This window comes from Miniopterus natalensis, chromosome 1 (assembly GCF_054644295.1).
Source record: "Miniopterus natalensis isolate mMinNat1 chromosome 1, mMinNat1.hap1, whole genome shotgun sequence".
Lineage (NCBI taxonomy): Eukaryota > Metazoa > Chordata > Mammalia > Chiroptera > Miniopteridae > Miniopterus > Miniopterus natalensis.
This window is the reverse complement of record NC_142081.1, coordinates 80,661,107-80,683,581: the sequence shown is the minus strand read 5'-3', so window position 1 is coordinate 80,683,581 and position 22,475 is coordinate 80,661,107. Positions and strand designations below refer to the sequence as shown.

Here is a 22,475-nt window from a genome sequence, read left to right as displayed (position 1 = left end):
CTGCAGACAGAGATGCCTAGGGGAGCGAGAGCCACAGGAAGTTTCCACAAATTCCAAGGAATCTAGAAGGGCACACGTAAACCCGAGGCTGGAAGTACGCACAGAAAAATCAAGAAGAAAATAACAATTCAAACCCAGTGAGTTAATTCTACATGCCCACTAGTTTGGCTAAATTTGAAAGTCATAATTAAACCTAGTGCTGGTGTGGACTCGCACACACCGCCGACAGTACAACTACTCTGGGAAACGGGTCTGGCCCGTGAGCTGAACGCTTGCTTACCCATGAAAGAGTCCAGTCCCGTTGTACAGCCAACAGAAATGCACAGGAAGGAACCCTCCCTCCTCTGTGGGGACACGCTTCAAGAACCCCAGGGGACGCCTGAAACCACTTGGCTTTTTCCAATACGTACATACTTATAATAAAGTTTAATGTATAAGTTAGGCACAATAAGAGATTAACGACAATAACTAATAATAAAATATAATAATTATAACAATATGCTATAATAAAAGTTATGTCGATGTTCTCTCTCAAAATACCTTATTGTACTGTATTTACCTTTTCATTTAAAGGAAGTGCTTCACAACTTCTCTTGGGCACATCTGAATTGCCAGCATCACTACTCTTGCACTTTGGGGACATTATTAAGTAAACTAAAGGCTATTTGAGAGAAAGCACCGAGACAGTCAGTCTGATAAGCCAGATGGCTACTACGTGACTAACAGGTAGGCAGTGTACGCAGCATAGATACACTGGACAAAGTGATGATTCACGTCCCAGACAGGAGGGAGCAGGACAGCACAAGATATCATCACACTGCTCAGAACAGCATGCAATTTAAAACTTATGAATTGTTTATTTTGGGGCTTGTCCATTTAAAATTTTCAAATCCCTGTTGACCACAGGTAATTGAAACCAAGGAAAGTGAAACCGAAGATAAGGGGTAACTATTATATGTGTGTTTCAAGAGACATGTACAAGAATGTTGAAGGAAACAATATTCATAATCATCAAAAACTAGAAGCACTCAAATGTTCATTAACTGTAGGCTGGAGAAGTAAATTGTAATATATTTATGCAACTGAATACTGTAAAAAATTAAAAGGAGTAAACTAGAGCCATGTTCAATAGTACTTAATGTTCAGCGAAAGAAGCAATACATGAAAGTCCAGCCGGTGTGGCTCAGTGGATTGAGCATTGCCCATGCACCGAGAGGCTGCCAGTTCGATTCCCGGTCAGGGCACATGCCCAGGTGGCGGGCTTGATCCCCAGGAGGGGCGTGCAGGAGGCAGCCGATCAATGTTTCTCTCTCATTGATGTTTCTCTCTCTCTCCCTCTCCCTTCCTCTTTATCTAAAAATCAATAAAACATATTTAAAAACAATATGTGAAAGAATATTTCCACAGGCTTCTGTTTATATACAGTTCAAGAAAATAGGCAAAACTAAACTAAGAATGTTTGGGGACACAGACTTACGTGATGAAACTTATTATAAAGGACTACCAGGAAATGATTACTATAAGTCAGGACCATGGTAACCTTCCGGGGGAAGCCAAGGCACGAGGGGATTGCTAGGGTGCCAGGAATGTTTCTTGACCTGGTGATAGTTACACAGGTACTTCCGTTGTAATAAGTCATTAAGCTGTACATCTGTATCTTGTACACTTCTGAATGCATGCTTTATTTTACTATATAAATTTTAATATTAAACAAAACTTGTGAGTGAAAAGATGAGCAGGTATGACTAGATACACATTTTTAAACCTCTTCATAATAAAGCTTAGATTAAAAGAAAAGCAACAAAATGAGAACTGTGTTATGCACAAGGTTGGAAGAACAAAGTTTAATATCCAAGTTACTGTGAGATATTACAGAAATCTAAATGAACAGTTCTCTATACTCAATGAATGCAAAGGATATGAAAAGATATTCAAACAATGAAAGCATAGGTCAATTAAAAATTATAATGTAACTAGTATTTAGAAAATGCTAATGAAACTCTAAATTGCTGTTTATGTCTACTAAATTAAATTAGCCACTACTATTAGGGTACAGGTGAAGATTTTCATTCACTGGAAACATTGAAAATACACTATTTTTAAAGGGCTTTCTGATGTATTTCAAGCAATTTTCTCTTCTGAGAATATATTTCAAAGAATATTATAATTTCAAAAATCACATATAAAATAATTCTTACCTGGCTTGAGAATTTTGGGGATTTATTTTTAACAAGGCTGTAAAATCTTGTATGGCTGCATTCCAGTTTTCATTTTCATAGTAAAACATTCCACGCTTCAATAATGCATCTATTCTTTTAGGATCATAAAAAAGGCACTACATGGGGAGAGATGTCAGGTTGTAGGGGAGACACATAATGAAAAAAAAAATAAGAAAAATATATAACCCCTTAGCAAATTAAATGGACTAAAGCCACTTTTTTAACTTCAGATTATGTAAAAGCAAAGTACTTTAGATGCAAAATTTTTGAAATTTGCATTTAAAAACCATGTCTTTAGGAAACCCACTTATCATCAAATTCTAGAAAGAGGGGGTTTTCTGAAAGAGAAATAAAATTGCATATACAAGCAATCAAGACTTTAGCCCACTGAAATTTTTACAGGAAAAATTTCGTAAGTGAATTGTTCAAGTAGAGTAGTGTTATATTGGTTCTATCAATTTTACCCCAAGGATATCCCCAGCATTTTATAAGGCTGATTCTATCAAATGTAATATGGATTAATCTAGTCCCTAAACTGGTAAAAACAAATGAATTGGTATTGCCATGTTTCATTCATTTCACATTGACATACAGGCAATAGAATGTACAGGCCAAGTCATTGTGTACTCAGTTATAAAGCTCCTCACGTATTAATACTGGGAGTAAAAGTGAAGCACAAAAATTACCAAGTATTTTTAAAACAGGGGGGAAAAAACCCTAAAGATTTTGAAGTTTGACCTCAAGTTACCTCATTAGTCAATTTTTAAACTATTGGTACCAGATGGAGGAAATGAACAAAATAATCTAATGATTTCAATATCTTCAAAGGAAAATATTGAAAAGATTTTATTCAAGACCAGAGGTTACCCAAACTTACAATATTCTCTTGAAGCAAAAATAATGTCAAGCATATGGCTAGCTATCAAGAATTAAGAAACAGAGCAATAGGGAAAATGAAAAGGTAAATTATTTAAATAACTTCTAAATTTGCAGTTGTACTAATGGACCTAAGAACTTAGAGTTAAAAGGAGATCAAGCTTACAATCCTGCTGCAATCAGAGAATATTTTGCCTGACTATAGAGCCTCAATGTACAATTCAGCCACAAGTTCACTTCCTCAAGAAAATTTCCTGTATCCCCCTACCAAATATAAATTACTCCCCATCTTTTTATTTCCTTTATAGGAGTCATCATAATTTGTAATTGTATATTTACATACGTATTTATTTCTTTAATGTCTGTCCTTTAAACTATAAGCTCCATATAAGCAGGAAGCATATGTGTTTTATTCACGAAAACTTATTGACTACAGTATAGAGTGCCTTAGTCAATAACTATCTGTTCATGAATGAATGAATGAGTGAACGAGCCAGTGAGCACAGCTTCTTTAGGAGCAGACGGGTTTGCTGCAGAAGAGAATCAGCTGTGTCTCAAGAGTTAAGTGGAAAATGATTTTCTCTACTGTTTGAAGGGAAGAAGCAATTTTCAAATGATCCCTTAACCACTGTTTTATGGTTGAAGGGAGAGCTGGAAAAGTCAAGCCCCTCCAAGGGTTGTCTCAAATGCTCCAACACTCAATCCTTTGTTTAAATCCATTCATTCACTAGTAATAATCATTTTAAAATTTTGGCATAGTGGTAATATCAATTCCAGTGGTGAATGCTCTAGGTCCTAACCTATAAGGAATTAGCTTTGATTATACAACATATATGAAAGAACTTCAGCAATTTGCTATAATATTAAGATGAGAATATCATAAACTAAAATATATAAATAATGACAGCATTATATGTGATGCAGCTTACTGTAGAAAAGTCGTCAAAGGCCAGGACCTTGTTTGTTATTTCATACATCTCACCCCTTCTGAAATACATATCAGCATCCATGGGCTTGCACTTAATTGCCTGGGTATAGTTTAGAATTGCCAGAGTAATATCTTTTCTTTTCCTGAAAATTTCTGCCTTTGACAAATATGCCTCTAAAGAAAATATAAAAGGTACAATTTAGTGTTACAGTCATTTTATTAACTATAAAAAATTCTAAGATTAATCCTTTATCTCCAAAACTGTAGTCTTAGAATAATGTTTCTCTGTTTTACTTTCTTAACTATTCAATGCAAGATTTTGTTTTTGTTTTTTCAACAATGAAAAATTTGTGCTCAAAGTCTGGATAAATGCTCATTTATGGTTGAAAGCATTTTTAATTTCAACTTGAAGTAACAAAATTAACTATTACCTTTTTGTATGTCTGAAATATTTCCTAACATTTTAGTGTTTGTAGTAAATGTTAGATTTTGACGGCACCAAATTGTATGCAGTTTCAGCAGAGATAAAAAATATTTATTAAGCTCATGATAAATTCTAGGGGTATGTTGTGGATGCTGGGGATACAAAGATGAGTATGACATTTTCTCACTCCCAGAAAGTTTCCTGTGTGTGTAGTCATTCAAGTTGGTTAGAATATGTTACATAAGGTCAAACATTTCATCCAACTAAGAAGTCTTAGGAACACTACAACTCTAATTCAGAGATTTGTGGTTAAAAAAAGACTTGTGAATCACTTCTATGGCTAAAATTTTTATATACATATTTTTCTTGGTGGATAAAAAGTAAGCAACCAGTTTATTATAATGTACACCAAGGACATTAACATTTCAAACCAGGGTGAATATTTTAAAAACAATGTAGGATCACAGGAGTCTTAAATTTATAATATCAGTAGTAAATTTAACTTTGGAGTGTCAAAACCTGTCCAGAGACCTAAGTCTATTGATTTATGTATCTTTATAAGACCACTAAATGGCCAAAGATAAGGAAAAGGTATAATTAATATAACTGTCTTCACAGACAACCCACCTGCACTCTTTTTATTACATTTATTTATATAATTCAAGTCATCCAAAGCTTCATCAATTTTGTCTTGGAAAAGATAAATGAGATGTCGGTGCCAATAGGCATTGAGAAATAATGGTTCCAAGAGTATAGCCTAGAAAATATATGTATAAATTCAATTAAAGTTTATTTATTAAAGGAAGGTACCCTATCAAATTTCAAACACTATTGATCCCAATGGCTTTGCATGTGTATGACATAAAGTAGTACCTCCCAGTCTGACAAACAAAAGCTAGTGCTTTTAGTATTTATTATTTGAAAATGTTGATAAATATAATTTTACAATCTCAAAGGTACACTATAAATTCATTGTTCAAAACTTCAGTAAAAATTACTATATAATTACATGTAAGTTTAAACTGTTAGCATTATTATGATTAAATAAAACTTACTTTCTGTAGATCATCCATGGCACTCTGTAACTTCCCCAGTTTCCTATACAGAGCTCCACGCCTACAATATGAAAATGCAGGATATATTTTCTTACTATTTATCTCTTTAGTCAAGATCTCCACTTCGGATTCATAATATTTAATGACTTCTGGAGGAAGATCAGAACTGAAAGAATCACTCAGTTCTAGTTTTTGTGGTTCTTTCACTTCGTCAGGCAAGTCTTTCTGAACAATTATTTTAACAGCGTTCTCTTTTCTGGCTTTCTTCCGAGGCATATGCTTAGATAACATATCCAGGGCCCATGTTCGAGGGTCAGTATTTTCTGGAATTCCTCCCTTACTTTGGGTAAATTTGTCAAAATTTAAAAGCGAAGGTAGGCTGGGACACCGGATTTGACGTTCATATAATGGAACTTTGAGCAAATATTTCTTCTGTCCAGGAAGGATTCCATGAGACACTGGCCTAGTTTTTAAAGAGTGATTTTTAATTTACAGAAATATAATTATTTTTATAATCAATAAATCACCTCAGCCACAAACAAAATTATTATTTCTCTGATGTGCATCAGAGTCACTCAGAGACTTGTTAAACATATATTTCTGGTGTATTAGCTGGATCTGGTGGTCACAATGACCAAAATAAACCACAGAGATAGAATGTAATCGCATGATTTTAACTCACAAGGATCTGTGGCAATCACTAAATGAGATAGATGAGCAGCCCACTAAGGTGGTCTTTGATTTATGTAGGTGAAAACCTTCTAGTTCTTCACAACCTCTTACCCAGCTCTCAGACCTAAGCCAGTTCACAGTACAAAACCTCTCACTTGACAGGAAAGTGAGGCCAGGTCCCACTGAGGAAGGTCTTGCTATGTGGCCTAGATGTAAAGGGTGTCCCAAAAAAGTGTATACTCACTTTAACAGCTGATGCTATTAAATGTATTTTGAAAATGAAATGTATTTTCTTTTATTTATTTATTTTTTGAAAATAAAATACATTTTATTTTATCTTATTTTATTTTAAATATATCTTTATCGATTTCATAGAAAGGAAGGGAGAGGGAGGGAGAGATAGAAACATCAGTGGTGAGAGAGTCATTGATCGGCTGCCTCCTGCATGTCCCCCACTGGGGATCGAGCCCACAACCCAGGCATGTGCCCTGATTAGGAATCGAACCTCGATTTCCTGGATAATAGGTCAACTCTCAACTGCTGAGCCACACTGAATGGGCAATGAAATGTATTTTAATAAACACTACCTTTATAATTATTCAAAGTATGTGCATACATTTTTTGGGACACAATATTTAATGAATTATCCCCCGAAAGCTTCCAAAGATCTGGGAACGAGTAAATACCCAAACCTTCTGGAGATTATTAGATATTGGCTCTAAACTTATACTGATCCACAGATAGACACTGTGGATGCCACTGAAGTCCATCAATCAAATTAGGGAAATATGAAGGTCAAGTGGTAGAAAGAATCTTGACCTGAAACCACCTAACCGCGGATCTAGTGAGATGTGGGCCCATCCTGTGATGACTTCCCTAGTCCCAGAACGTGTAGTGGCAATGAATCAACTTGATAACTAACATAAGCTGTACATTGAGAGAGATAATGGTAATAAAGGTCAAATGGAAATCTCTGGAACTGCCCCATTCCACCCCATACCACCGTCCACCAAGATAGTATACTAAAAGCAATACCTGACCATCAGGAAAATTACAGATTAGTGGCCTTAAGGAAAATGTGTCATCTCCTACTTGTAGAAAATAAATCTGCCTCTCTCAGGGGTGTACAGAGCAAGATGGGCCAAGAAAACCAAGACTGAAACCACAGATTGACTTTCAGGAGCAGGTCAAGTTTGGAAGTGCTGACAGGGGAAGTCAGGACTAAGCACTTAAGGGAGCTAGTCAAGAATGAGTGTGATTAAACAAGCTTAAAGGACTGATATAAAATGATAAGACAGATATTTCTGTGTTATCCAAATTAAGGTTAGTGAAAGATCTCAACCTTAAAAATAAAATTATTTTTAAAGTTGTTCCATAAACTTGTTTTAAAATAACAATTATTTCATAGCTGTGATTCTGTGGTAATTTAAGATTTTTTTTTTAAAGAAAGTAGGAAAGCTATACTAATGTATTATCTTAGATCAATACTCCCACAGTTTGTTTCACTGCCTCCACTTCTGCCTGTTGGCAGTTCATACAAATTTCAAGTTCAGTTATTAAAAAGCAAATAAATCTCTTTAACTGGTTAAACTTTAGAATCAAAATGATAAAGGGCCAGGAAGCAGTAAAACATCCCACCAAAGCAGTGTTGAATCTGCTTATATCCTCTATATAGATAGAAGCCACTTCAGTCATAGCCAAAATGTTGCTGTATAGTATCCTTTCTAGGATGATGAAGATTCATAGTACTTTGAAAAGAGCAAATGTATCAAAAATGTATAAGCAATTTTCTGATTCAGATCTAAAACATTTGTCAACTTTGAAACACCCACCTAAAGTCTTCTAAAGATGACCTACCAACAAACCTTCCACATATATTTGTTGCAGGGGAAACTTAAACATAAATAGTGTGCAAAGAACTTGGTACTTGAATGGCATTGTCCACTAGGGTTGGTCTCTACTCTGCTCTGTCAGTTACACCTACATAGGGTTATTCCCCAGCCTCCAGTCTTCTAGGGGACAGTAAGTCACCACACTAACATATAATGAAAAATTTTCAGAACCAGAAATTCTTTATAACAATAAAGTGAACAAAACATTTGTGACTTTCTTATCACCAGGAAAGTCTTTACTTTTCACAAGGGCATAAGTTCAATGAATTCTTCGTTGTCATTTGGGAATACTGAAAGAGAACGGAGCCCAGGGCTTTTTGGAAACTATTTTGACAACACCTGGGTCAAAAGAAAGTTACATCCTGAACACTTAAGTATTAACATACTTGAACTTTCAGTTGTTGTTAATTTAGGTCCCCCTCTATATTTTTAAACAAGATACTATTACCTCCAAGTAGGAAGAAAAATCACTTCTTTGTGCTGATCTCTAAATTAGGGCTCATAACATACAAAAACCAGTTTGTCTACCTGGATTTATTACTAAATTCAATAGTTTAATTTTTTTTTAAATGTTAAGCTCCAGCAATCTATTTTAGTTTTTGAATGGGTGGTATTTATTTGTAGCAGAGGTTGGGTTTAGGTCCTAAATCATTTCAGAAAAACAACTTAGTAGATTTTACTTCTTTCCACTAAAAGATTTCATTTAGCCATCAAATTGACTTAGTCTTCCTTCATGTCCTTATAGCAGTCCCACATTCAGTGAGTGAAATTATAAAAAGTCAAGGCCAAAACCACAATGCATTTCTTAAACTATAACATTTCTTAAACAATTATTGGTTAAACAAGACCTTTTTAGAATTTTTGGAGGCTTGGATAACTCGTCCAACACAATTGTAAGTTTACCAAATTTCAATCCTTTCTTCCATTTCATCTTCTTTCTCTTGGGATAAACAATGTAACTAATGCCAGCTTTTCTAGATGCTTCAATGAGAGAAAGAGACAGATGTTTCATACTGTGAGTGTCCTCTATGGTATCTAAGATGGTATCTATATTTTCTTTCACAGAGGTGGTTTCCTCGGTTTCATTTCTGTCAATCATCTGACGACGCTCCAACTCCTTTGCTTTCTGAAGCAGCACTTCTTTTATACTGCTTTGGACGCTGGTCTTTATCTCTAATGGAGCTTTGGTCCCCTCTTTCATCAGTTCAACTGCAGAATTTACTCTCTTATTAATAAGGAAACAAAGAGGCAGAAAAAAATAAAATTGATTTAGTTGCTATACATTTAAAATTAATTCAGTTACAGTTACTGTTAATGTAGTTTGGCCATTGTAGAAAACATTTAAAACCATGTATTCTTGATGTTTTCCAAAACTCAGTTTATAAAGTTAATAATGGGAATGTAATGTGCAGCATTATAGTATAAAATACTGTCTTGTATATTTGAAAGTTGTCAAGCTCTCATCACAAGAGAATAATGTGTAACTATGTGGTGATGGATATTAACTAGACTTACTGTGTTGATTATTTCACAATATATACAAATATTAAATAATTATGTTGTATACCTTTAACTAATATAATGTTATATGTCTACTATATGTCAATAAATCTTAAGAATACTGTGTCCCATGGCACTGCAGCATTATTTTAGCCAAGACATGAAAGTGAGACATGCATGCGCACAAGGGAACACACACACACTCACACACACATGCACACACACACACAGGAATGTTATGCAGCCATAAAAAAGAAGGAAGTTTTGCCATTGTGACAACATAGATGGACCTTGTGGCGATTATGCTATGTGAAATAAGTCAAATAGAGAAAGACAAATACTGTATGATCTCACTTACATGTGAAATCTAAAAAAAAAATAAGAACTCAACAGAACAACCACCAAAAAAACCCAAACTGACAGATACAGAGAACAGGTTCATGGCGGCCGGAGGTGGGAGTGGGGGTGGGTAAAGTGGGTGAGGGCGGTCAAAAGATACAAACTTCCAGGTACAAAAGGTACAGACTTATACAATAAATATCCTGCACATGCAACGGACAGCATGGTGGTCACAGCTAATAATACTGTATTGGATACCTAAGAAACTGAATATCTAAGAAAGTGCTAAGAGAATAGAACTTAAAAGTTTTCATTACACACGCAAAAATGTTGTAACTATGAATGATGATGAATGTTAACTGAACTTTCTGTGGTTATCATTTTGCTTTATACACAAATATCCAATCATTTTGTTGTGTACCCAAAACTAATATTGTATATCCATTATACCTCAATAAAAATTTTTAAATTAAAAGAAAAAAAGAATACTGTCAGTGCCCAGGGATACAAAACAGAGGAATCAAAGCGTCAATAAGAAAGGAGAATGTCAGAAACAAAATAAGAAGCATGATAAAGTTAGGCAAGCTACAAGCAAGTTAGAAGCAATTTATGTGGAGAATCAAGGAAGCTGACTGTCAGATTTTGGAAGGGAAACACCTGGGAGCTAGGGGGTCAATGCCACTGAAGGTAAGAACCAGCTGCTCCAAAATGCCCATGAACTCTTGGTAAAGAGGAAAGTACATTTCATTTTGTAATAAGAGGTGCGGGTTTAGAGCACTGCTTCTACCATTTATCACTTTCTGACCTCTGCATTTTCATGCATAACAATGGATAATACCTCTCTCATCTTTCTTCTCATCAGGACATTATGAAACTCAAGGTCAAACTGGAATAGTGTTCATCAAAATGCTTTAAAACTGTGAGCCCAGTGCAAGTGTAGGTCAATATTGTAGGTGACTTGATTTATAATATACCAGGTAAAGTCAAACTATGACTATAAGACACTTCCAAGTGCTGTTGAAAATCTTAACTTGGAACCACCAACCACAATCATACGTGGGCTACCATGTACACACTCGAATCCAAACTTTCACTCAACTCTGGATGAACCTACTGGCCACATAATGTCAGGAAAACAAAAAAGCATAGGTAGTGATTATTACTAGTAAGATAAATATTTCTTTTGAATAATAAAAACTGAAAAATTATTGTACCTTTAATTTTGATTGTGTGCTGCAACTCTTTCGGATGCTTTCCAATGATGAAAACTTTCTTAAGAAAAAAACCTGAAATAGTAAAATGGTAATTAGGCCCTGGCCAGGTAGGTCAGTTGGTTAGAGTATCATCCCAATATGCCAAGGTTGCGGATTCGATCCCCAGTGAGGGCACATACAGGAATCAACCAATGAATGAATCAATAAGTGGAACAAACTGATGTTTCTCTCTTTCTCAATCTCTCTCTGTCTCTCTCTCTCCTTCCCTCTCTCTCTAAATTCAACCAGTGAATAAAAATTAAAATTGTATTTATACACTGACTGTAGAAACTATGTGGTAAATTAAAATATCATTTGACAGTTCACTACTGACAACCACTTAGGTAAATTAACAAAATTCAGAGAGACTAATTAAAGTAAGGTTCCTACTGATTTTGAAGTCATTGAATTCACATAGAAGAGAACTTAAAATCCGTCAATTAATTTTGAAATTCTTTTTAAAATTTACCTAGTTAGTACCTACTATGTGTAAGGTGCTATGCTGCAAAGTTTTCCAGTTGGCATAATGGCACAGGTGTGTGTAAATGTGCCATAGATATGCTGAGCCATTAATCCCCTTAGACCCGGGGTTGTGATTGTGGAGCCTGGAGCAGCTTCTGTCCCCTGAACAGTTACCTCTAATCATGAGTAATCTCAACTTTCTACTCTACAAGACCACACAAATGTCATCATTTATTCTGTGACCTATTTTATTAAAAGAGTTGGGGAGTAAGTCAGTACGTTCCATGACCTTGACCAGTATATACATAATGGTGGAAACAGACATAAAGAAATAACTATGGCCCAGCCGGGCGTGGCTCAGCGGTTAAGCATCGACCTAGGATCCAAGAGATCAGGGTTCGATTCCCGGTCAAGGCACACGCCCGGGTTGCGGGCTGCAGCTGATCAATGACTCATCATTGATGTTTCTATCTCTCTCTCTCCCTCTCCCTTCCTCTCTCTGAAATCAACAAAGATATATTAAAAAAAAAAAAAAAAAAAAAGCAGAAACTTTAAAAACTAAAAACAAAAAAGAAATAACTATAATCCAAAGTGGCTGTGGCAATGACTGTGAAGATGGCATAAATCAGGCGTGAAGGAAGCCAGGAGAGGGAGAGGTCCATTCTGCATGGGAAAGAACCTGAACAGACCTGCTTCAAAGGGTAGCATTAGGGTTGGCTGATGAAAGGCAGTGACTTAGAAGGGATCGAGAACATTCCAGGCCAATGGAATAGCCTAAAGGTGACCCTAGGTAGAAGTTCTGGGATTTTGGTCCCCACGGACACTGGTGCAGGCACAGTACAGGGTAAATAGAGGCTCCGTGGAGGCAGAAGTGTAATAGGAAGTAGGATAGAAAATATAGTTGAAGCCAGGGTATGAGACTTAGTTAAGCAATATGACTTTATTTGGTAAGGTGGGGTTTTGTTCAGTTTGTTGAGACATGAGTAACACAATCTTACCTGTTTTAAGAATATAGCAGGGGACAGGAAGGAGGGTGGGTTGGGAAAAGCACCTACTAAAAATGGAAATTATCTGACAGGTAGGTGTAGGGAATGCTTCTACAGTAATCTAGAAAGTGCAAATGGCATTTCAAACCAGAAAGTGTCATTCGTTGGTTCAACTATTTGCATGGGATGGTCACTGCTCTCGTCGATGTTATGGGCAAAACAGTGAACAAGAACGATATGGCCCCAAGCTGGTGAGGATTACAAAGATCAAACACACAAAAGGACAAATATTTAGTAAATGCTAAAAGGAAAAATGGCAAGAAAGTAATCTATATTAAAGAGAAATACTGTCCCCTCCAAAATAACAACAACAGTATTACCTGACTGTGTGGGAAGAGGCATGGACACAGGGTCTATTTAACTGACTGGAACAGAGATTTCATTTGTCCCATGGGACTCAGACTCTGTTGTGTAGCATGCAGCTTCCCAAGATATCATCAAAAGGGAGTCAAGGGCTGAAGGTACCAATGAGAGAAAAGTAACTGTTTCTTGCTTGTCCCCATAACACTCAGGACACTTATTAGACCAACTATATAAAATTTCACCTTTCTTCTCTCAATCGCTATCTCTTTTCTCCCCGATTGTGTTCATTATTTAATTCGCTTACTTGGATACCCTGTAGTGATAAAGATGAGCACGGGTCTAATCAACATTTAAAGAATTCTGTTTTACTCTGTTTCATGACCATGAACAATTCCCCCATTCTAAAGATATTTATAAACATGTTTCTTTGATCATTTAAGACCTGGACAAGAAGTGGTAAATGAATACAAAACCAGAAGTTTTAGAAATTTTAGGAAAACTCACAGCAGATATCCTGCCACTGATTAGTAAATAACATCTTCTGAGTGTTATAAAGACAACATGTTTGAAAAAGAGGAAATATGTCCTCAGCAAAGACACCCACGAATGTTCTGACACATTTTCTGGATTGAGGAAGGACCAATAAATAATTTTGGGATTTCTAGAAATATCTGTAGGCAGATAAAGCAACCAACCTACAATTCAGAATTAAAATTATACATACCCTCGAGCTTCTGCTATGCTGATTCAAAGTAATGACAGTTTCCTTGCTTTCAGATGAAAATTTCTCAGTTAAAATTCTACTTTTGAGAACACTCTGTGGTAAAAAGATAACAGTTTTAAATTATATAGTGAAGTGCTTTAAAAAGTTTATGATCCTTGTCACTTTACAGTACGACATTATTATCAAAAGAGAAATGTATGGAAAGGACAGATTTGTCGAAAACATTCACCAGAGATGCATCAAAGTTCAGCTACAACCTTAGTATTAGGCCAAAACCCTCAATTTGGCTTCAGCATTGGCCGTTAATCAAGTGGATATATCTACGTTATTTCTGACAACCCCAATCTTAGAAACAACCAATGACTTTGTGATCTCACAGGTTAGCATTGAATCTATGCAGGGTGTCAACATCAGGACTATGAGTAAAATACATCATTTTAATTGACTGTTAATGTTACTACTCAATGTAAAATACAAGTAAACATTCTAAATGTTAAATGAAATGAAAATCTCCTTATAATTCAAACTCTATCAGTGAATTGTTATATATGCATGTTTATTGTTGCATGGCTAAACTGCTGCAATGATTACAATTATTATTAAATGTGCTACTTCTCTGTCCTGTAATCAGTGATTTAGATATGTAGAAACAATGAGATCTAAGTTTGAGAGCTGGGTGGATTCGTGATGAATTAAATCATGTGGTAAGTTTTTAGGTCTCAGCTTTAAAACTTCAAATTCAAAAAATACTTATTCAATATTATTCAATAGAAAATCAGCTTTAAAAGCATCATGTAATTATCACTGAAAATGGAGCAGATACGGAGGCAGCTATGGGAACTTCGGAAGCACCAGTATTTATTTTTTTGCTCATCTTCTTCTAATGTATTTTTAGAAAGTAGCTAGGGCCTGGCCTGGCCTGGCTCAGGGGTTGAGCGTCGACCTAGGATCCAGGAGATCGGGGTTCGATTCCCGGTCAGGGCACATGCCTGGGTTGTGGGCTAGGCAGCCGATCAATGACTCTCTCATCATTGATGTTTCTATCTCTCTCTCTCCCCCTCCTTTCCTCTCTCTGAAATCAATAAAGATATATATATATATATATATATTAAAAAAGAAAAAAAAGAAAGTAGCTAGAACACATGGTAAGAAAATTATTGGACATAGCAACAAGAGACTTGGTCAATTTCATCATTATTCTTCAAAGACAAGCGATGTGATACACAAGAAGTTTTGGAACTATTTTGTCACTTGCCTACACAAAATATTTAAATATGATGGAATAGTAGCAATTACATACAGGGTAGGGCAAAAGTAGGGTTACAGTTGTTTGTACAGAAAATAGCACAGTAATTAATAAAAATATAAGATTAAACCCTGTGTTTCACATACTCACAACTGTAAGCCTACTTTTGCCCCAACCTGTACTTAAAAGACTTCTTTTAACAATAGCAAGGACAAAAACCTTAATACAGCAGGTCCTTGAGTAATGTTTTATAACATTGATGTGATGTCATAGGAACTTAACTATGTTTGTATCAGTTAGCCTCTGGTAAAATCAGTTTTGTTATATGTCATTTTGCTTAAAGTCATGAAATCTATCCATGGTGTTAAGTGACGACTTACTGTAGTGTATTTTACAGATATTAAAACAGCAGAACTTAGGATCAATGATTGCTTTTTAAAAGAGAATGTGGTTCATATGTTAGAATTTGCGAAGATACTGCCCAAACTAATTTGCTTGTTAGGGCAATTACAGCATTGCTTACGTGGTATCTGATGTAAAAATTCTCCTGCTCCACTCCAGGGATATTGCTGAAATTGGTATGCATGCTAGGATGCAGATGAAAATGAAAACAGTTTTGCTACTTTAGAAGTCAATTATGACTTCTGCTTCTAATTATGGCACGCTAGGTAATTCTGAGGAAGACAACTAAAAAAGCTACATGTAATATGAAAAACATAATATTCAAAGCATCAAAGAGCTAATAAGATGATGAAGGGATACTAGGCTAAAATCTAAGAAAAGGCATGAACCTGGAAAGGAAAGTCCAGAATTCAAAGATGGTTTTATTCTCAGGATGTTTGCTAAAACAGCTGCCTATCAGTGATGCAACTTCTTGAGGAAAGGGTGACAGAAATTGAGGACCAGAATCTACCTGATCTATCTGAGGTAGAAGCCTGATTTTACACACACACATACACACACACTCACACATATATGTAAATATTCAAAATATACAAGTATTCAAGGCTACAAGGATATTATAGGGCTACACACTCAGGTTAAGAGTGAATGGAAGAGTCCTGGCTGGTGTGGCTCAGTTGGTTGGGGATTGTCTCATACACTGAAAGGTCACTCGTTCGATTTCTGGTCAGGGCACATGCCTGGGTTGTGGATTTGATCCCTGGTTGAGGTGCATGTGGGAGGCGGCCAATCGATGTTTCTCTCTCATATGGATGTTTCTCTCTCTCTCCCCCTCTCCCTTCCTCTCTCTCCAAAATCAATAAAAGCATTAATATGTGTGTGTGTGTGTGTGTGTGTGTGTATGCTCACAAAACAATCATATGTGTCAAAAAACAAGAAGTGAATGAAAGAAAATTAACCTTTTTGTAGACTTTCAGCTGGGGCTCTGTTACCAGGGTGATCAGAGAAACTCAAGCCTCAACCTTATATTAAGGCTGACTCTGAGTGGTAAAGATCCCAGGTTCTGACAAAACTTTTTCCTGGAGAAAGGAATTGCCATTCTAGCCCTCAAATACTTCCTAAAATCAATGTCTTAAATGTAATGATAAACATTTAAAGGCAGATACACAAAGAAACAAAACACCACAAAATAATATATTTGGAGAAAAAATACAAATTCTAAAAGGAAAAATACGAAACCAAATTTAAAAATACAAAGTAAACAGGTTTAACAACATATTAGGCACAACTGAAGAAAAAAATGTATGAACCTGAATGGTATGATAGATCAAAAGAAATTGCCCAGAACCCAGGATCAGGAGAAAAAGGTAACTAATAATGTGATTAAAGACCCAGAAAATGAGAAAGAGAATGGAATGGACAGGAGCAAAATTGAAGAGATAATGCCTAAACATTTTCCATAGCTGATGAAAGACATCAAACCCAGATTCAAAATCCCAGTGATTCCAAAGATCATTGATGAAAAGAAATCTGCAACTAGACACATCTTATGGAAACTGTAGAAAGAAAAGAGAAAACTTTTAAAGTAATCAGTTTGGGGGGAAGCACAGAATTTATTATCTTCAAATGATTCATACTTAAGAATTACTTCCAACAACAATAGTGCACACCAGAAAATAGTGAAACATCACGAGTGTACTAACAGAAAATATTTGCAATATATATTTTGCCCAGGTAAAGTATTTCTTAAGAATATAAAGACGTTAGAAATGAAGAAAAAACAGGCTTTTCACCAACTGCAGATTTCCCACTTCCTTTAAAGAATATTCTAAAATATATACTTTATGCAGTAGGTAAAATGATTCCAAAAAGAAAGCTCTGAGATGCTAGGAAAAGAAAAGAAGAAAAAAAAAGTTAAATACATGGGTAAAATGTAAGGAATATTTCATAAAATGGTAATAACATCTGAGTGCTTTTAAAAGATCCGTGTAGCCCTGGCCAGGTGGCTCAGTTGGTTGGAGTGTCCTCCAGTGCACCAAAAGGTTGTGAGTTCCGTTCCCGGTCAGGGCACACACCTAGGTTGTGGGTTCAATCCTGGGTCAGTGCACATGCAGGAGGCAACTGATCCATGTTTCCCTTTCACCTCTCTTTCTCTCACTCTCTTCCTCTCTCTCTAAAAATCAATAAACGTCCTTGGGTGAGGATTAAAAGAAGAGATAAGTATATAGTAATATTTCAAAGTAAGCATATTAAGAAGGGGTACATGAAATTAAAAGGTTTTAATAAAAAATTCATTGTATTTTCTTAGGTATTGATAAAGGTATTGGTTTCAATTAATTATTGATTAAAGATGTATAATCTAGGAAAACCACCATAGGAATAAGAAACAATATGTATATATATACCTTCCAAAATAGAATGATAAAACACAATTTATCCAAATAGTTGAAAAACAAAAATAAAATCAGGATATATTATATCCAGAACACTACATTTTTTAAGTAAAAAGGGCATAAATTTAACAAAAGTAATAAAAGAAAAAAATTAAGCAAAAGACAGAATCAATTAAACAAATTAAGGGAAATTAAAAACATCAGTAATTATACATATAATTAGGTTAATTTTGCACTTCAAAAACTGGGGCAACTAGATCTTTGAATCTAAATACCAATTCTCATGCAAAGGAAGCAGGAATCTTTGAAAAAGGGCCTGGTATCAGTTCTGACATTTGGAAAGTGTCCCGGGCCATCGTTTTTTGTGCCAGGAAGTCCTTTTGAACACCCTCCCGGTGGCCAGTACCGATCTCCTTTCGGACGGCTTTTCTGATGGGTCGCTCCATCAGGACCTGATCTAACCGATCGTTCTCATTCTTGCTGCAATTCCTGCTTCAGTTCAGACGATTCTCCCTCCTCTCAATTCGCTATATGAACACTTTCCGTATACAAAGACAGAAGCATTCGTGGCCAGGCTTTCTAAAAAAGTACAGTTTGGGAAACACCACTATTGCAGGCGCCCTGGGTCAGTTCCATTAAAAGTTGATACTACGAGAGGAGGAGAGAGGGAGCAGCAGGCAGGGGGGCTTCAGCTCCTGACTCGGGTCTGACAGCTCTGAGAGGGGAGGAGAGAGGCTGCAGGCTCCAGGGCAGCGCTGAGGAAGGTTCGGCCAGGCCCGTGGGAGGTCCCTGAGCCAAGGATGCCTATGAAAGCAACCCCGCGTCGAGCTGCCTGGGTCAGCTTGGGCAAGCCCCGCGCCCAGTGCCCGGCCGGGGTGGCTGCCGCGGCTCAGGGCCCACTGCAGCGTAGGCCGGCGGGCAAGCATGCTCCTCCCAACAGGTTCTCTCCAAGGAGATGTGAGCATCAGGTGCTAGTCGATGTCACACAGCTCATGCAAATTAATAGTCACCAGTCTTTTCCATTAAGGCAATCTTTATATATACTTTATGCTATTAACCTCTTTTTAGTTTATGGCATCTTTTCCCCACACAAAAAAATATTATTTTTTCCTTAAGTAAGTGAAAACTTTGGACCACACTAAAAAAAAAAGAACAGAAAGCAAACATACATAACAATCTTCTTAGATTTAAATTACACATACACTTTGACCAGGAATTCCAAATAGAAAAATACATATATATATGCATATATGTGTGTGTGTAAAGGTATATGTACAAGTATGTTTTAAGTGAAAAAAATCAAAATGCAGAACAGCATAGGCTACCTGACCACACACACATTAAAACATTAATTTGAATACACCTGCATTTCATCAATGAAAATGAAAATGTCTGAAAGGATACACACAATGCATTTAACAATGGTTAACTTCAAGGAGAAAAGAACTGGGGAAGGACAGTATTCAAGTTAGGGAGTGCTCTTTATTGTTTGAATTTTTCCTACAAGAAAGCATTCATATACTACTTGTGTAAGTTCTTAAGCAATTTTACTAAGCCTCACCACTCTGACAATAATATTGCTAAAGAAAGGAATGGTAGTTTAACAAAAGACAGAACACAAAGAAAAATTTTAAAAGACAGAAACCACAAAATAAAACATTACTACTAAGACCAAATTAACCACATGCCACTTATATAGTTTGTTCGTCACTTCACACCTGTCAGAATAGCTACCATCAACAAGTCAACGAACTACAAGTGCTGGCGAGGGTGTGGAGAAAAGGGCACCCTGGTACACTGCTGGTGGGAATGCAGACTGGGGCAGCCACTGTGGAAAGCAGTATGGAGTTTCCTCAAAAGATTAAAAATTGACCTGCCATTTGACCCAGTGATCCCACTTCTAGGAATATATCCTAAGGAACCCCAAACACCAATTACAAAGAACTTATGCACCCCTATTTCATAGCAGAGCAGTTTACAATAGTTAACAAGCCCAAGTGCCCATCAGTAGATGAGTGGATAAAAAAGCTGTGGCACATTTACACCATGGAGTACTATGTGGCTGTGAAGAGGAAGGACCTTTTAGCCTTTGGCACGGCATGGAGGGAACTAGAGAGTATTACGCTAAGTGAAATGAGCCAGTCAGAGAAGGACAAGTACCAAATGATCTCGCTTATATGTGGAATGTAATAAAAAAATAAACTGATGAACAAAGTGAATCCAGTAACAAAGAAGCTTGGAACAAACTGAGGGATCTCAGAGGGAAGGCGGGGAGGGGTGTGGGTGGGGGGAGATTAATCAGAGAACTTGTATGTTTATGGGCATGGCCCATGGACGTGGACATTGGTATGGGGAGGGCCTAGGGATGGGATGGATGTGGGGTGGAGGGGATCAGTGGGGTTAAAAGGGGGACATCTGTAATGGTCTCAACAATAAAGATAAAGAAACATAAACAAATAAATAAATATTTTTTTTTATTTCAAAAAATTTTTTAAAAAATTTTAAAAATAAAAGACAGAAACCACAAAATAAAACATTATTAGTAAGACCAGATTAACCACATGCCACTTATAGTTAGTTCATCTAAAAACAAACAGAAGAAAGGGTTAAAATTAAAATATTCCTGAACAAAAATCAGAAAGAACATAGCGCCGGCCATATTAGAATAGAATTCTAATATTAAATAAGCCAAAGTAGATCACTTAAAATTGATGAGAAAGAATTCATGATAAAGAAAAAACACTGTTAAACTCATAATAAAGACAAAACAGCTTCTAATCACATAAAATAAAAACTATTAGTGCCCCAGCTGGTTTGGCTCAGTGGTTAGAGTGTCAGGCTGCAGACTGAAGGGTTGAGAGTTCAATTCCCTGTCAAGGGCACATACCTCAGTTGCAGGCTCGATACCCTGGGCCCCAGGCAGAGTTTGGGAGGCAACCAATCAGTCTCACATCCATGTTTTTCTCTCCCCTTCTTCCTCTCCCTCTCCGTCCTTCTTCCCTTCCACTCTCTAAAAAAACAATGGAAAAAATATCCTAGGGCGAAGATTAAAAAACACACACAACTATTAGTAACACATGGGGAAATGGCAAAAATACAAGTGCACTGAAAAATTCCAGTGTTTTTTAGATCAGATGAAAGAAGGGTGCCACAGAAGAATGGAATAATATAACAGCTATAGCTATTATTAACTGAGCACTCGCTATTCATCAGGTAATATGCTACCAAATCTCTCATTAAATGCTCAGAATATCCACTTTGCATACAAATAAAAACTAAGACTTCAAGAGGTTAAGCCAGTAGTACAAGGTTACCCAGGAAGTAAGTGGAATTAAATCCAAGACTGTTTGATTGCTCAGTGCTGCCACACTGTAAAAACAGTCACCACATATAATATCACTGAATTAATATCATAAATTCCAAGAAACTGGTATTCTAAAGAACATAGCTCCTTATATTATTAAGGATTAAGAATAAAATTTAAATAAAATAATGAAAACAAGTTGAAAAAATAAAATAAAAAAACACTTTCCCACATAAGTTGTGTATCAAAAAGATACTGAAAACCTCAATAGAAATCATTTAGAAAATAAATGAATACGCTATAAATAAAAATTTATGAAATAAGGTCAAAGTCTTACACAGAGAAAATTCATGAAGGACATATATTAATTAAAAAGAAGAATGATAAAGAAATTAAAATTTAATGCAAGAAATTTTACAATGTCCAATAGAAATGTCAACCTTCTATGAAAAGCAGAAAGCCAATAACCAAAAAAATTCAAAGAGAGAGATAACGAAAATTCAGAGGAGCAAAAATTGAATTATTAATTAATCCAAAAGTTTTTTGGTCAAAAATGCTACCATTTAAACTCATTTGTTTTTCTGGTTGACTGGCCATGCTGTCTAACAGGTAGGTGATTGTACATAATAATCCTTGCTAAAAAAAGTTAAAGAAATTATATTGATGGTTTTATACTGGTGTATCTATAATAAGTAGTTTGACAAGTAGAGACTAAAACATTTGCAAGTGAAAACAAAAAGAAAAGAACCCTAAAAAATTATACTAGTTTCTAAGAAAATCTATTCTAGTGCAGAAAAAAAAAATCTCAAAAACATGATTAGAAACATGTAACAAATTATGCAACATTAGAAATGGAAATTAAAACTGAAGAGAGAATATATAGCGTACAACATAATTTCAACTGAATAGATGGTTTTCTACAAGGATATACATTATATTACTAATTCACCCAAGAATAAAAGTTAAACATGAATAATCCTCAAATCAGAAAGTAAAAGTTTTCTCAATCATCTTCCAAGTTTTCAAGATTATTTCTATCCTATCTTTATCAATTCCAGAATATTTAACAAGATGAACTGTTACTCAATTAACATTATGAAGCAAGAATAGCTGTAGAATTCAACTAAGGAAAAAAATAAAGTACATACAGGTTTCACTCATAAATATATATTAAAAATAAATGATTGTCTAACATAATACAACATACTTTCTGAGAATAATACACTATGATCAACTAATCTGAGAAATATAAAGACAGTTCAATATTAACATTTTATATATATAGTATCAACAGGTCAAATATGAATGTGATTCTATCCCTGCCTTGGTTGCAGAGAAGCTAAGAGGTAAATTGATGGCCCCATTTGAAGCAAGATATATATCTTGATTTCTTTGATTTAATCTGATCTCTGACTTTATGACGCTATTACTCTTGTT

At 35.7% G+C, this 22,475-nt stretch overlaps 1 protein-coding gene across 1 annotated transcript in view; it reads right to left on the bottom strand.

Moving 5' to 3' along the window:
* TTC6 (tetratricopeptide repeat domain 6) overlaps window positions 1-22,475 on the bottom strand; it is a 188,265-nt gene that overhangs the window by 55,559 nt on the left and 110,231 nt on the right. Inside the window, exons 8-14 of the mRNA XM_087815319.1 lie at window positions 13,694-13,786; window positions 11,120-11,191; window positions 8,915-9,291; window positions 5,503-5,965; window positions 5,075-5,204; window positions 4,025-4,197; window positions 2,199-2,335 (exon numbers count right to left, since the gene is read on the bottom strand). Of these exons, the coding sequence (XP_087671445.1) occupies window positions 2,199-2,335; window positions 4,025-4,197; window positions 5,075-5,204; window positions 5,503-5,965; window positions 8,915-9,291; window positions 11,120-11,191; window positions 13,694-13,786 (1,445 nt within the window). The remainder of the gene's footprint in view (window positions 1-2,198; window positions 2,336-4,024; window positions 4,198-5,074; window positions 5,205-5,502; window positions 5,966-8,914; window positions 9,292-11,119; window positions 11,192-13,693; window positions 13,787-22,475) is intronic.